Source organism: Typopeltis vanoorti, chromosome 8 (genome assembly GCF_054136105.1).
Source record: "Typopeltis vanoorti isolate ZY-2024b chromosome 8, IOZ_Tvanoo_1.0, whole genome shotgun sequence".
Lineage (NCBI taxonomy): Eukaryota > Metazoa > Arthropoda > Arachnida > Uropygi > Thelyphonidae > Typopeltis > Typopeltis vanoorti.
Window position 1 is genome coordinate 145,235,781 of NC_143556.1, and position 15,525 is coordinate 145,251,305.

General features: G+C 36.1%; 1 protein-coding gene across 5 annotated transcripts in view; it reads left to right on the forward strand.

Annotated features, from left to right (window-relative positions):
• LOC150104406 (uncharacterized) overlaps window positions 1-15,525 on the forward strand; it is a 459,199-nt gene that overhangs the window by 105,504 nt on the left and 338,170 nt on the right. For all 5 annotated transcript variants that reach the window (XM_090396357.1, XM_090396356.1, XM_090396354.1 and 2 more), the window contains 2 exons: window positions 422-561; window positions 13,968-14,089. In XM_090396357.1, the coding sequence (XP_090252483.1) occupies window positions 422-561; window positions 13,968-14,089 (262 nt within the window). The remainder of the gene's footprint in view (window positions 1-421; window positions 562-13,967; window positions 14,090-15,525) is intronic.

Sequence of the window (15,525 nt, forward strand, 5' to 3'; positions counted from 1 at the left end):
TTTGACATCATTATCATTCTGAAATGTGTATGCAGATTTAATCTATACATATAATCACTTAAACAGAATGGGAGAAGAAAGGCTAGTGATAAGTGGATGGCTGGAAAAAGATTCACAGGAAGACAGATCTAGGTGGATTGATGAAGTCCGTTGTGTCTTAGAAAGCAAAAATATAAGATTTTAAAATATTCAAGTGTTTGTGTGTGACAACATATTTTAAGGAAAATTGTTCGTAGGAGATAATGGAAATTTGTATTAGTCATAGTGTCTTGTATACTCTATGAGAGTACATAACAGGAATTTTATGATTATCATAAATAAATTCCTGATCTTTCTTATCACCAGCTTTCTGAATTACTGACTTAATATTCAAATAATTCATTAGTAAATTATAGAGAATTTTAATTTTTTTTTTTTTTAGGTCATGTGTTACAGTTGATGAATGAAAAGCTTCAGTCAGGTTTCACAGAAAATGAGGTGTTACAAATATTCTGTGATGTATGTGAAGCTGTTTCTCGTCTGCATCACTGTCAAACACCAATCATTCATCGTGACCTTAAGGTAAGATTTCTTCAGTTTGTGCTCTTAATCTGATAATTTCTCTGCAAATAATGTATATAAAAATATACAAATTAAAAAAAAAAGAATTATTATAGACGATAAAAAAAGTATGCTTCATATTGTTGGCATTTTTGAATAGTGGTATTCTCATTACAACTGAGGATTAGATGTGCTAAATTACATCTACAATAGATATGCAGGAAGAAAAAAAATCCATGTATGTTTTTTAAAAAAATTCCATATTGAAAGGATTAACAGATGTTTGTAGCGATCTTAAATATCTCTTTAATTAAATTTAATCATCCCAGAGAGGTATTCTCATTATTTCAAATAGTTTTGCTAATAAATGTTCAATTACAGTTGAAAAAAGAGGGGGAAAAAATTTAAATTGTTTTGCCAGTAAAAGTGGAATTGTAATGAAATAAGTTTTCACCAATCATTTGTGCTTAGCACTAGATTAATGATGGAAATTACATTACTGGGGTGCTTAAGGTTCAAAGCTGTATAACTGAGAGGAGACCTCAACATAGCCTTTAAAAGAATATGGAGAACTGACCAGGGCTTCCGACCTAATGTCGATTCCTCACCTTTCTGTGGTGCACCCTGTTAGGTATCTACCTGGATACTAAATGAACGAGGATGGGTTGGCAATTTGGGATTTAGCCGACCTAATTGTATTCTTATTGGCTTAAACCAAAATATAAAATTATGGTACAACATGACAGAATTTCATGCCAGCTGGGGGTGTCCCTCGGTTAAAAAAGGCCCCTGTTGTTTTTGCCAGGGAACCAGGGCAAACAGCAAAAAGTCAGCTACTGGAACAAATCTTAAAACACACTTCAACTCAACATCACCAGAGTTCAAGATCAGTACTATCAACATAAGAAGCCTGAGTAGCAAAGAAATGGAACTAGCAGAAGAATTGGATAAGTATCAGATCAACATAATACACTGAAACAAAAAAGACAAAAACTTGTGAAATCTTTCTAAGCAACAATAAATACAAAATGTTATATTCAGGTAATAACAATCGGGGAAAAGGAGTAGCAGCTATAGTATTCAACAAAAAATATGAGGCTAATCTTCTTGAATGGCAGACAATATCAAGTAGAGTGTACAAAGGATTTGAAATGATCAGTATTTAGTCTTGAGCAGGATAAAATTGAATTTCATATTGAAAAGAATAACATTAAGAAAGTTTTAAAGTGAATAAAAGTTGAGCAGCTCTTAGATATGTAGACTAAAATGCAAATACATTATTCAAGAAAAAGTGAAAGAGTTTGGAACCATACCTTGAAGATTCAGTGGTAAATCCTGAAGAAAACATTGATTTGTTCATTAGAGAGGCATGTGGTGAAATTGTCTGCATAATATTTTGGGATAGAAAAGCAAGGATAAAAAAATCAGAACTCCATGGTGGACACATTAAGTTAAAGAGGCAGTGAAGAAAAAGAAGAAAGCATATCAAGGGTTCTTGGGAAATAAGTCAGCTTGTGCTATTAGAGAATACAGAGACAAATGTAAGAAAACTAAACACTGTGTAAAACTATCTAAACAAATGTCATGGGAAGACTTTTGTATGAACATAGAATATAAATATCAATTAGGTGGCAAGATATTCTGGAGGTTGTTGAAGCTCAGAAATGGAGGAAATAATACTGTGAGAGGAAGTTGAGATGATAAAGGTGACATGAACACTGGAGAAAAAGATATCCTTGAAGTATGGAGTAATTACTTCGAAAAATTGCTAAATGAAAAAAAGCAATGATAGCATAGTGGTAGAAAACACTCGACAGGCATTCATTCTGGAAAACATATCCATACTTGAAGTAGAAAAAGCCATCAAAAGCTTGAAATGTGGAAAGGCAGCAGGAGTAGATGATATTCGACGAGAAATGCTCAAGTATGGTGGTATAAACGTTTTACAGTAGCTGCACTGCATAATTCAGAAGGCATGGACAGAGGAACGAATTCCACATGATTGAAGTAGAGCTCTCATAGTACCATATGTAAAAAAAGGGAAATACCTCTGAAATTCAAACAGTCAGTTTTATTTCTCTGTTGAGTGTTCTTGGTAAGATTTACACAAGTATACTTGAGAAAAGGTTGAGAAAGATTGTGGAAGAAAAGCTTTGTGAAGAACAAGCTGGATTTAGGCCAAATAGAGGCTGTCAGGATCATATCTTCACTTTACAATAAATAGTTGAGAAAGTATACGAATGTAACATAGATTTGTTAAGTTTTGTAGATCTGGAAAAGGCATATGACAAGGTGCCAAAAAGAGAAGCTATTTAATATGCTACAGTTGTATTGTATCAATTGGGCATTATATCAAGCAATACTTAATCTCTATTTGAGTTGTAAGTCATCAGTTAGAATTGAAAGAAGTGCAAGAAGATGGTTTAAATTTTAAATCTGGTGTGAGACAGGGATGTACATTATCCCCTCTGTTATTCATTATCTATATGGATCACATTATTAAGTAAAATGGTATTAAACCTGATATCAAAATTGGAGTTGTTAATGTCAGCTCTTTGCTTTATGCAGATGATGTTATACTTCTAAATAAATCTGCTACAAGTGTGCAAGATTCCCTGACTAAATTGAATAACTGTTGTAATAGATATGGTATGAAGGTCAAGATAATGAAAATGGGCAGAAGCATCAACTACATTGTGAATGGAGAACCTATAGAACAAGTGAAACATTTCAGCCAATGGCACGATTTTTAGTGGAAAATTTAAATTAAATAGACAACAGAATCAACAAAACCAGTGTGATTTGAAATCAATTGAATACATTTATATGGAATAAGAGAGAAATTTAGTCAAAATTAGCTGTATACAAGATAGTGTTCAAACCAATTTTAACTTATGGATCTGAGAGCTGGGTTAGAAGTAAAACACTTGACCACAGACTGGAGATATTAGAGTCCTGAGAAAGATTAGGGGTGTGAACAGATTGCAACCATGGCAATGTCATGTTAAAAACGAAGATAATAGGAAAGAACTTAACATTGTTAGCATCTAGGAATGTGTTGGTAGAGTTAATCTCAGGTGGTATGGTCACTTAAACGGAATGAACGAGAAAAGATTAGCAAAACAAGTACTCTTTCAGGTTGGCAAGAAAAAGTCCCAGAGGAAGACCACGATATAGGTGGATTGATACAGTACAAAGTTTCTTAGAAGACAAAAATATAACATCTGATAGAGTGTTGACAGATAAGTGATTTGGAGGAAAATTGTAGATAGGAAGTTAGTAATTACGTAAATTTTTCATTTAGTATTATCATATCCTGCAAGTCTGCAAGATTCTCTGACTGAATTGAATAACTGTTGTAATAGATATGGTATGAAGGTCAGCAATAAAAAGACAAAGACAATGAAAATAGGCAGAATCATTGAAAATGTCAACTGTGTTGTGAATGGAGAACCTGTGGAACAAGTAAAACATTTCAGCTACTTAGGCACGATTTTTACTGAAGATGGTAAATTAAATATAGAAATAGACAACAGAATCAGCAAAGCTGGTATGGTGGGAAGTCAATTGAATAAATTCATATGGAATAAGAGAGAAATTAGTCGGAACACTAAATTAGCTGTATACCAGACAGTGTTCAAACCAGTTTTAACTTATGGATCTGAGAGCTGGGTCAGAAGTAAAACACTTGACCAAACACTAGAGACTGCAGATATGAGAGTTCTGAGAAAGATTATAGGCGTGAACAGATGGCATCAATGGCAATATCATATTAAAAATGAGGATATTAGGAAAGAACTTGACATTGTCAGCATCCAGGAATGCGTTAGCAGAGCTAATCTCAGGTGGTATGGTCACTTAAATAGAATGGGAGAGGAAAGATTAGCAAAACAAGTGTTCTCTGCCAGGTTGGCAGGAAAACAACCCAGAGGAAGACCAAGATATAGGTGGATTGATACGGTACAAAGTGCCTTAGACGATAGAAATATAAGATCTGATAATGTTGGAGTCTTGACAAGTAACAGACTGATTTGGAGGAAAATTGTAGATAGGAAGTTAGTAATGATGTAATTTTTTCATGTAGTACTGTCATATCCTGTACCTGTACACCCCCTTGAGGGTACCTGGCAGGAATTTGATGATGATGATATCCTGTACACCCATTGAAGGTACTTCGCAGTAATTTGATGATGATGAATTACATTACTGATGTGTTTCAAAGTATTATCATTTCAAATTGTTTTGTAAATTAAAACTGTCTAGTTCTAAGGAGCAGAAAGAATAAAGAGAAAAACAACAACAACCAAGTCTTGTTTAACAGTGAACTACTGTTGTACCTGCTTTATGTTCTAGAACTGTTAATTTACGATGTGCTCTAATTATTTGATGTAGAATTTTGATTTTTGAAATTTTCAGCACTATTTTCTCTATTGCAATCATAACATCTGAAACATTTTTAAGTATCATTCCTGCACATGAGATCACAAAACCTGTAATACAACAGCATTTTTTGTAATTAAATGGTTATGGAGAAAGAGAGAACATGTTCCTTGAACAATTAGATGTATTCCTTGAGGAGAATGGTGCAAGGGAGGATGTTCCATAGAACACAGGAAGGAAAGAGAGATTTAGTAAGTCATCATCATATTCCTGATATGTACCCAAAAGTGTGTAAACATGAACAGCTTACATTATTACTAACTTCTTATTAACAGTTTTCTTCCAAATTAGTTTTATCTGTCAGGACTCTAAAAATTATTAGATCTTATATTTGTCTTCTAAAGCAGCGCTTCCCAAACTGTGAGCCGTGGCCACCTTGGGCCATTAATTTTGTTTAGGGAGGCCGTGAAATATAATGAAAACAAATTTAAAATGTTTTAAGACTTAAGTGTGCCATGCCAAATGTGTATGTAAGATGCTAAAAATGTAATATTTGGATTTGATTTTTGCGATATTCGCTCTGTGTGTTTTGTATTGAATATAAATACAATAAATATTATAATAATATATGTCTGTATTACGATTTTTTTTTTTTTGATGGGGGTCATGAAATATTTTAATTTTTCCAAAGGGGGGGGGGGGGACTTTACATCCATAAGTTTGGGAAGCACTGTTCTAAAGCACTTTTAACTACTTTAATATCTACCTATTCCAATGTCTTCCTCTGGATCTTTTTTTCTGACATCATAGCACCAGGCATCTGATTGCTAATCCTTCTCACATTCTCTTTTATTCCATATAAATTTATTCAATAAATGGTTCAGTAAGCTTGAAGCTGAAATGTGTATTTTTTATGTAAATCCCACCTACAAAAGGTGGTATTTACATAACCTGTATTGGCTACCTATGATGCATTATAGGTTGCTTATAATACATTCGCATTTATACCATGGATGTGCTGAGAGTTATATAATTTTAAACCCTACTCCAGAGATCAGCACAGAACTTGTTCAATTCCCTTCTTCAATAAGTAGGATTGTGATCTCTAAGTGGGCAATGAAATTTGTCTTTTTCCTGTAGACATTTGCAAGACGTTCATGCTGGCAGTGTCATTCCAACGTCTAGCTTGTTTGGTTGGAGACATGCTAATCATTCAGCTTACTATGCCAATAAGGATGTCCATCAGGAGATTATTTTGTTTTTTTTTCATAATAATAGGAAAGTGGAGGAACAATTATGGCTTGTTCACCAAAGCAGCATCCATGGAAATACCTATAGAAAAGGAATAAGGCAGAAACAGAAGGTTTGAGATGATTGGCAATAGCTTCTGAGAAAGGATTTTTTCTGTTAAGTAGACTACTGTCTTCTAGAGAACATAACATTTTTTAGTGAGATGCTTGATGTACCATCCCAAATACAAGAACAGCATTTGAAGTTTGCGTAAATTTGCAATTTATGTACTGTTAAGTGTTGTATAGGTGAGAAGATGTCTTAAATGGATGAGGACACTAGGTTTTTGGAGACTGTGTTGGGCTGTTTGCATGAAGAAGGCTGGAGATGCAAGTCATCTTAAGAAATGAAATCTGATCTTGACTTGAGGGTCTGAGTATCACCAAAGGTAAGGAGAAGAGGTGTGAGATCTTAAGAGAAATATAAAAACAAAATTTGATAGCGGAGTATGCTAGGTTTTCCTTTTCCACTGAAGAATGACAAGGAGATGAGATACTTTATGGATGTTCTTGATACTTGAATCATTTGAGCACTACATGCTTAGTTGAATGAAGCAGAATGGAGTGTCCTGTCATCAACAAAATATGTCATTTGGATTTGATGCTAGTGAGAGAAGGTTATTAATATATGAAAGGTAGTGTGTGTTGGCAAAAGTGCAGAGTTCTGTAGAGTCTATAATTTGTAAAGGAAAGGATTCTAAAATGAAGGCAGATTTCTCACCCCTCTCTCTGCTTTCTGCAGAGAGAGGGGTGAGAAACTAACGAGCTAAGGGTGAAAAATGCTAAGAAGACCTCAGTAAAGATCAAAATGAGTCTGGGGTTTGACTGGTTTTGATCAATATGGGATAAGTGATCTTTCTTATACTTATTAGCAATATACACATCTGAAAGTAAACATATTTTGCATAATGGGATACTAAGGCAATTAATGTGAAGGTTAGACTCTGTATATAAGTAGCCTAGTTGTGTAGATACTTCATATGGATGTATGATTATAATTTCTTATTTACTGTAATTAATCCATGAGTAAGTCAGATCACCAGCAATGGAATTGAACATGGATTAGCCCCAATCATAATAGAATTGGACTACAATAATTGTGTGCTTGGGTAGTGCTGCATCAGTTGTCAATGTATGCCACTGGGGACAAAAGTTTAGTATCATGATGACCTAAAGTGATAATTAAGTCTGTGGAATGCAGTATTCTGTGGCCATATTCTGTGATGTAGGCTTAAAAAGTATGAAATTCAACCTTCTGCTGGAAAGCCCATTTTCTTTTGTGACAGAAAAGGTATCATTCATTAGAGCCACATGGTGAAAGTGACCACATAGTTTTGTATATTTTCTGTCAAGAACAGTGAATTGGTCATGATGCCAGCAAAATGCTGCTGCATTTGCAGTATATTGTTGCAGAGCCACACAGGAATACATTTACTTCAACTGCTGTCAAAACGATTAGCTTTAAAGGTGTGGAAATTCTTCCTGATCCAGTGGGCCTAGTCAGGGCTGTATTCACTTCGGGTTATTTTCTAAATTGAAAGACATGTCAAGGGCATCAGTTTTCAAAATTATAAAAGTAGATAAAAGCAAACATAAGAAAAATAGTTTTGAAAACATGTTGAAGAATTTACTGCATTGGCTTTGAAAACATTATGCAGTGAAGAAAACATATCGACAAGGAGGGAAATAACATTGAGAAATGTATGAAAATAAAGTAGAGGTTTCAAAGCTTGGTTGATTTTTATTTCACTAACATGTGGTGTCTGGGTGGGGGTTAACACAGTGTGAAGGTTTTACTTTTGGAAAGCTCCAAACCCCCCCCCCCCATAATTGTTGTAGTAGGTTGTAAATGTGTTGGTTATCTATAAATGAAAAACTTCATTATGCTCAGCATTAGTACTATTTATTAATTTAATAGTATTTACGCATGCATGTTGTTGATTGTTTAGGATTAACTCAGATGGAATAAACCATGAAGTGAATGTATGATGTGCATTTGTGTGAATTATGTTTTATAAGAGTTAAGAACTTTCTCTTCCATCTCAGAATTTAGAAATTGGACAATGAGACTTTTGTGTGTGCCTATGGCCCATAGAAGACGAGAAGTAGATGCATTCTTGATAAGATCTGAATCCAAATTTTTCCAACCACGTGGCGTGGGTTGTTCTTATGATTGAACCATAGAGGTATAATTTTTTTTTTCTGTAAACAAAATTGTTTAACATGTTTACACTAGGCAACACAAATTATTGTTCAGTACCAACTTGTGGGGTGGAATGCAACAAATTATTGTGTGCTTTCTGGGGACTCATGATTTGTCATGTAAAGCCAAAGTTATGTTAGAACGAAAAAGAATTTCTGGTTATATAATTACTGATAATTAAGAGAATGTAGATAGGTATGCTATGAAGATAAGTCATAGATATTAGTTTCACATGAAAATTCTATGAAGCAGCTTGAAACTGACATATGTATTGCAGAAGAATTTGTGAAATTGCAATTCGCTATTCTGTCTCAAATGTCACCAGTTATGAAATTTTTGCCTTTCTCTCTTTTCACCAGTACATAAAGTTCTCATTGAAAATTCTGCTATGCAATCTGACAGAATTGAAGATGGTACCATCAGCATACAAAGTTATCACTGAAAAAGATTTGATGCAAGAAGAGGAATTGCAGAAAGATTATTGATGAGATTAAGACCAAGACAGATGAGATATTTCTAAATAACAAATGCAAGAGAATTGTAATCAAGGAAGGGGATGAAGTTAATCTAGAATGAAATCCAGTTTTGGGACATATTTTAAAATGAAAAATTGGACAGTGAGATTTTATTTATTTATTTATTATTTATTTATTATTATTTTTGAACTTGTATATGATGAGAAGTTGGCTGATCTGCCTCTAATGGCCCAGTCAGTGCTATGGAACTAACTGGGCCATTGTCCTGGCTGTTTAATTGCAAGTCTTGCAACAGGGCAAGTTCCTGGAGACAGGAAGGAGAGTAAGCTAGTGGCATCGGATATAGAGTAAGGATAGTGGTAAAATGGAAGTATCAAACTATAGGTCAGTTTGTATTTCTTCTGTAATTTTGAAGCAATTGGTAATAACTCATATACAGAAATGGACAGCAAGGGCAATATTACTTATGCAGGCCAGCTTGGATTTGTTAAGGGGTGCTTTTGTTTTAGTAACCTGGTTGCCTTTTACAACAGTGACAAGATCAGTAGATGAGATAAGGCATACACTGTTTAGAAAGAAGTCAGCGGACACCCCACGGGCAGGGTGCATCATCCATGTAACAAGTCGTATTTGTAACCAGTATAAATTGGAGGAATATGATGCTCCCAAGTCAGCGCAACTGTGGCCAGGTGAAATGGCTGCAAGAAAGTAACTAATGGAGTACAAAAGGGGCATTGTGATAGGATGCCATGTTGCATGCCTGTCTCTTTGGCAAATTGTTAACAAATTGGACCATCCCAGGTCAACAATCAGTGGTATCATACTGAGATGGAAGTGCAGGGAGTCAAACTGCTAGTGCTACCTGTGGATGGGTGACTGTGGTGGGTCACAATTGGTGTCTACAAAGGATAATATTGTGGAAACAGCCATTTGTCGGCTGTCACCTTGAATGCAGGATTAGTGATTATGGCATTTGCGAGTTTGTATGGTGATATTAGGTGACATTACAATTGTAGAAATATTTGATAGTTGTGATTGACGATATGATTAGTGAATTTAGTCATGTATTTCCTGATTATATTATGAAGTGTAATAGTGAATTCAAAGTGCTCCATTTATACAAAGTTGGTGTATTTTAAATACTAATTTCGTTATTTTAAAAACTGTGAATAATATTTGAGAAGCAGAGTAGCTCGCAAGTGTTTCCATGGCCAGCAACAGACGATTATTACCTCCAGCAGCTGAACTGTAGGCAAGATTTTATATGTACTTAATATGGAAAACATAAACCCGGATGATTTAATCCAACACTTGGACAGAAACCAAGCACTTGACCTGTTCAAGAAACTGTTAGAGACCGAGTGGCATGGTTTCCTAAACCTATACGCACAAACAAATGATCCTGAAGGTGAGGCGGATACAGAAGGAGAAAACGCAACAGTCTTCCCACCCAAGGAGTTCTGGCAGATGGACTCCCAGGTGGAACACACCAGCAAAAGATGCAGGACCAAAGATGACCACATGGAGGAGGACTCACCTACACAAGATGTCTCAAGCAATAAAGAAAATTGGACCACAGTCTCAATGATCTTCAGGGAATGAAACATAGCCTACTCCTGGGCCAAAAACACAGATGAGGGTTGAAAAATCCAACCTATGACTATTACCACTACAGACATGACCAAAAGTCCTCCACGGGGTCACTGAGGATATCACCTCAGAAGAAATCACAGCAGACCTCGTCAACCAGGGGATAATCGAAGTCAAGGTTAGCAGAATGTAAAGAACAGACGAACTGATGCCTCTTGTGCTGTTTGAAATCAACAACACATCCAAAAATAGATATACGAGCTAACCGCAGTCTGCAGACTCAGGATCACTATAGAACCACTCAGAAAAAGAACTTCAGCAGAGCAATGCCACAGATGCCAAAAATTTATCATGCCCAAAAGCTATGCAAAGCAGAATATAGGTGCCTAAAATGCTGCGAAAACCACCTGACTATTATTTGCACCAAGCCAAGAACCTCACCAGCCAGATGTACCAACTGTGACAGGCCTCATCCCTTCAGTTATGAAGGTTGCAGCTTGCACCTGAAAAATCGTGGGGTAGTAAGAACTACCCAGCCCCCCCCCCTCACCCGGTCACTCGGAGCAACCAGGATGATCATCCTCTTAACTGCCTTGCTAGCCACCATGCTTCAAGAATTCAACAAAACCAGCCCATCACAGACTTCCACAAAGAGATTCTTTCAAGGAACTCACTCCATTCTGACGGCCCTCAGTCACGAATAAAAACAAAATTCAACCGAACTCCCTCATGATAGCTGCCTAGAATGTCAACAGTCTTAACAACAGGATACTAGAATTACAAGAGTTTGCACACAGATGCAATCCCAACATAATATTAATCAATGAAATGCACCTCTGACCTGCAAATAACCCAAAACTAAAAGGATATTCCATGTACCAAACGGACAGACTTGGCACCAGAGGTGGGGGCACTGCCATCTACATCAAAACCTATCTAAAGCATAATGCCACAACCAATGCCCAAACCATGAGTCTGAAGATAACTGGCATAGAGGTCACACCAGCAATGCTTGCAGACTCTAGATATACACAGCCTACAACTCACCAAGCAACCCCCTGCTGATGTCAGACTTAATCCTTGGCACCACATACTCTACCATCATAGCAGGAGACTTAAACGCCAATCACACTGCATTGTTCAGCACCACAATGAACAATAACTGTCACACACTAATATTTGACACTCAACTCCGTTGTAGTAGCAGGACCCACCGAACCCACCCATCACCGCCCTCAAGGCAGATCAGATGTACTAGACATCGTTATCTTCAGAAACATCAGATATCAGTATCAACTGAATACAACTAGATCAGTGAGCTATCCTCAGACCACAATCCCATCCAGCTTAAACTAGGCACTCAAGTTGAACCCCCCTCCCCCCACGCACTCCTTCATAGCATGGGACAAGCTATCCAAAATTCTCCCAGAACACATCGGGCCATCTCCAGTCATCTGCAAAAAAAGAAGATATATGAAACTGTGAATAACTTAACAAATCATATCAACAAAGCACTAACAGCAGACACCATAACCACATTCACCCACATGACCATCTGGCCCCTGGAGGATATCATTGACCTAATCAGAACAAAAAATAAAGCCAGGAAAAGATACCACAACGCAAGAGCCCCACAACACAAAAATATCCTAAGCATCAGCCAAGTCAGATAAGCACTCCTAAACCACAGAAACCAGGAATGGGAAAATAAGCTAATAGCAATCAACCCTGAGGATCATACAATCTAGAAATTCCTGAGAACCCTCTGCACCAAATGCAATCCCCCTCCATGCACGACAAGAGCTCTCATCGACAACCCGGAAAAACAATGCAGCAGCGTCCAAAAACATCAACCTCATTTACAAAGTTCATCAGCAGGTCAGATGCACCTTAAGACTACCCAAGGACAACACAGAATGCATCAACCCCACTACTCCAGCAGAAATAATCAACATCATAAAGCATCTAAACAACAAAAAAGCACCAGGTCCAGATGGCATCACTAACAAATTCATAAAGCTACTTCTGTGAAAGGCTATAGTTCACCTCGTCATCATAACAAATGCAATCTTAAGGATACAGTATTTTCCCACCACATGGGAAAACCGCCGACATCATTCCCATAAAAAAGCCAGGCAGTGACCCCCCCCCCCAGAGACCCCAGTAAAGGTTGAAACCGGTCTGGGTAGTGATCCCTTCTCATAATGCATAGCATTATACATGTCTGCAAGGAGATGTGCTTTGCATTATGGGATACTAAGGCAAGTGATGTGAAGTCATTAGCTATTTTATACAAGTTTCCCAGTCCTGACAATAGTTCAGGTGCAAACTTTGTTTGCTTACACTTGGATAAAGGATTAAACTAAGAATATAATTTCTTGGCATCTTTAATTTATGTAACTATGTTACATATGTCAATGTTTGGAATTATCATCTTCCAGTGTTTTAACTTTTTTTGCTGGATTGCTGCAGTCATTGCAGAAAGGAGGTCCTACATCTTATTAAGTTGCATGAACAAATATGTTCATGCAGAAAGATATTTGTTAATTTACAGATGATGTGAAGCTTCGGGCAGTTATTAGTAAAAGTTCTGAAGCTTTGGCTCTTCAAGAGGATTTGAATAAGCCGAACAGGTGGCCAGGTGAATGGAGGTATTATTGCAACAAAATGTAATGGAGGTATTTAATGCAATAAAATGTAAGGTTTTGAAATTTGTGATCTGCAGATGGGATGTTTCATACTCACTTGCAGTTATACTGGAAGAAGTGGAGGAAACAAGGGATACTGAGGTGATTTTGGATAAAAATTTGAATTTTAGAGGATGCAAAGGTTTCAAAAGACAGTTCAGAGAATTGCTGTAGTAGTGAGGAGGACATTGACCACTTGAGATAAAAGGGTGATAATCCCATTTGTATAAAGCATTGATCAGACCATATCTGAATTTCTGTGCTCAGATCTGGTCACTGGAATTTTAAGGAGATGAAATAACCTTGAAGTGGGTACAGAGATACTAGATAATAGTTATGTTGTCAATACTAGATACTATTATCTAGCATTGACAACACAAAGTTGTCAATGCTAGACAACTTTGTGTTGTCTAGCATTGACCGCTCATGATAGTATTATGATTCCATGAAGCCCAGGCAAATAATATATCATTCTAGTAGGCATCATCATAAGTTCAATACAAACTCCATTTTTCAAGATTTGATTTGCCTGATTTTTATGTGAATATTTTGTTGATTTTTTATTATTTTTTTATTACTCTTCTGTAAAGTTGAATTTGCAACTTACTATTTGTTAACTAAATTTATGTAGGATAATTTATGTATGTGTAAAATACAAATAGATATTTATTTGTAATTTAATGCACTGCATTAGCATAATAATAGCAATTTGATATATTGCACAAATCCTGTGTTATCTTGTTAGGTCTTATTTTGGTCTTTAGCCTAACATATAAATGGAACTTATGCATTGGTTTTCTAGGTAGAAAATATCCTGTTAAGTGACACTGGCCATTACGTTCTTTGTGACTTTGGTAGTTCCACAGCTAAAGTTTTAAATCCTGAAGTGCATGGTGTTACAGAAGTAGAAGAAGAAATTAAAAAGTAAGATTTAATAACTTACATATTTTAATCAGATCCTGACCTTTGAACAGATAAAGTAGGCTGATTTTTGTAAAAGCTAATTAAATCTTTAGAGTATTCATAGTGGAAACTTAGAAAATAAAAGACTTTTTAGAAGATTAATCATTATTTTATGAATAAAAAAATTTATTGATTAACATGTGTTTACGCAGTCCTTAAGGGCATACATATACTTCTATTACGTAACAAGCTACAGTATTTAAATTGTCACTAACCCTTACACATCTCACATGATGGTGGTAAAGCAGAATTGTTTCAGGTAAGTGAAACTTTATTCTAATTATATAGAGGAGAAATAACTGCAACATTTTCAACCTAAAACCTTGTGTAGTAAATATACTTGTATAATATAGGGCTAATCTTCTTGAAGGGCAGACAGTCTCAAGTAGTGTAATGTGGGCAAATATGAGAATGGGGAACTCCACAACGAGACTTATTTGTGCCTATGGTCCCACAGAAGGTTCTACCAAGGTAGAAGTGGAGGAATTTTTTTGATGCTTTAGAAAAAGCAACTGACTAAAGCAACGAGGCTAATCTTCTTGAATGGCAGGCAGTCTCAAGTAGAGTAATGTGGGCAAATATGAGAATGGGGAACTGGACAATGAGACTTATTTGTGCCTATGGTCCCACAGAAGGTTCTACGAAGGTAGAAGTGGAGGAATTTTTTGATGCTTTAGAAAAAGCAACTGACACAATGAAAAATGAAAAGTTGATCCTTGTTGGGGATCTAAATAGCAGAGTAGGAAATGATTGTAAGACATACAAAAATATTTTGGGAAGATTTGGAGAAAAGAGCAAAGCTAATAATAATGGCAAATATCTGTTGGATTTCTGCTCAGGACATGGACTGGTTATTACTAACACCATGTTCCAACATAAAAATGTGCACAAATTCACATGGAGAGAAGAGGCTAGGAATAAGAAAAGTCTCATTGACTATGTTATTGTCGATAGTGATGTTTTCTCCCTGGTGCAGGACACCAGAGTGTACAGAGGATTTGAAATTGGAAGTAATCACTATTTAGTCTTGAGCAGGATAAAATTGAATTTCATATTGAAAAGAATAACGTGTAAGCAAGTTTTAAAGTGAATAAAAGTTGAGCAGCTCTCAGGTGTGAACTGTAGACTAAAATACACAAAGATTATTGAAGAAAAAATGAAAGAGTTTGAGAACAGGAACCAAACCTTGGAGATTCAGTGGCAAGCCTTCAAGAAAACACTGCTTGATTCAGCCAGAGAGGCATGTGGTGAGGTTGTCTGCAAGGATAGAAAAATCAGAACTCCCTGGTGGACACAGGAAGTTAAAGAGGCAGTGAAGGAAAAGAAGAAAGCATATCAAAAGTTCCTGTCAAATAAGTCAGCTTGTGCTCTTAGAGAATATAGAGACAAATGCAAGA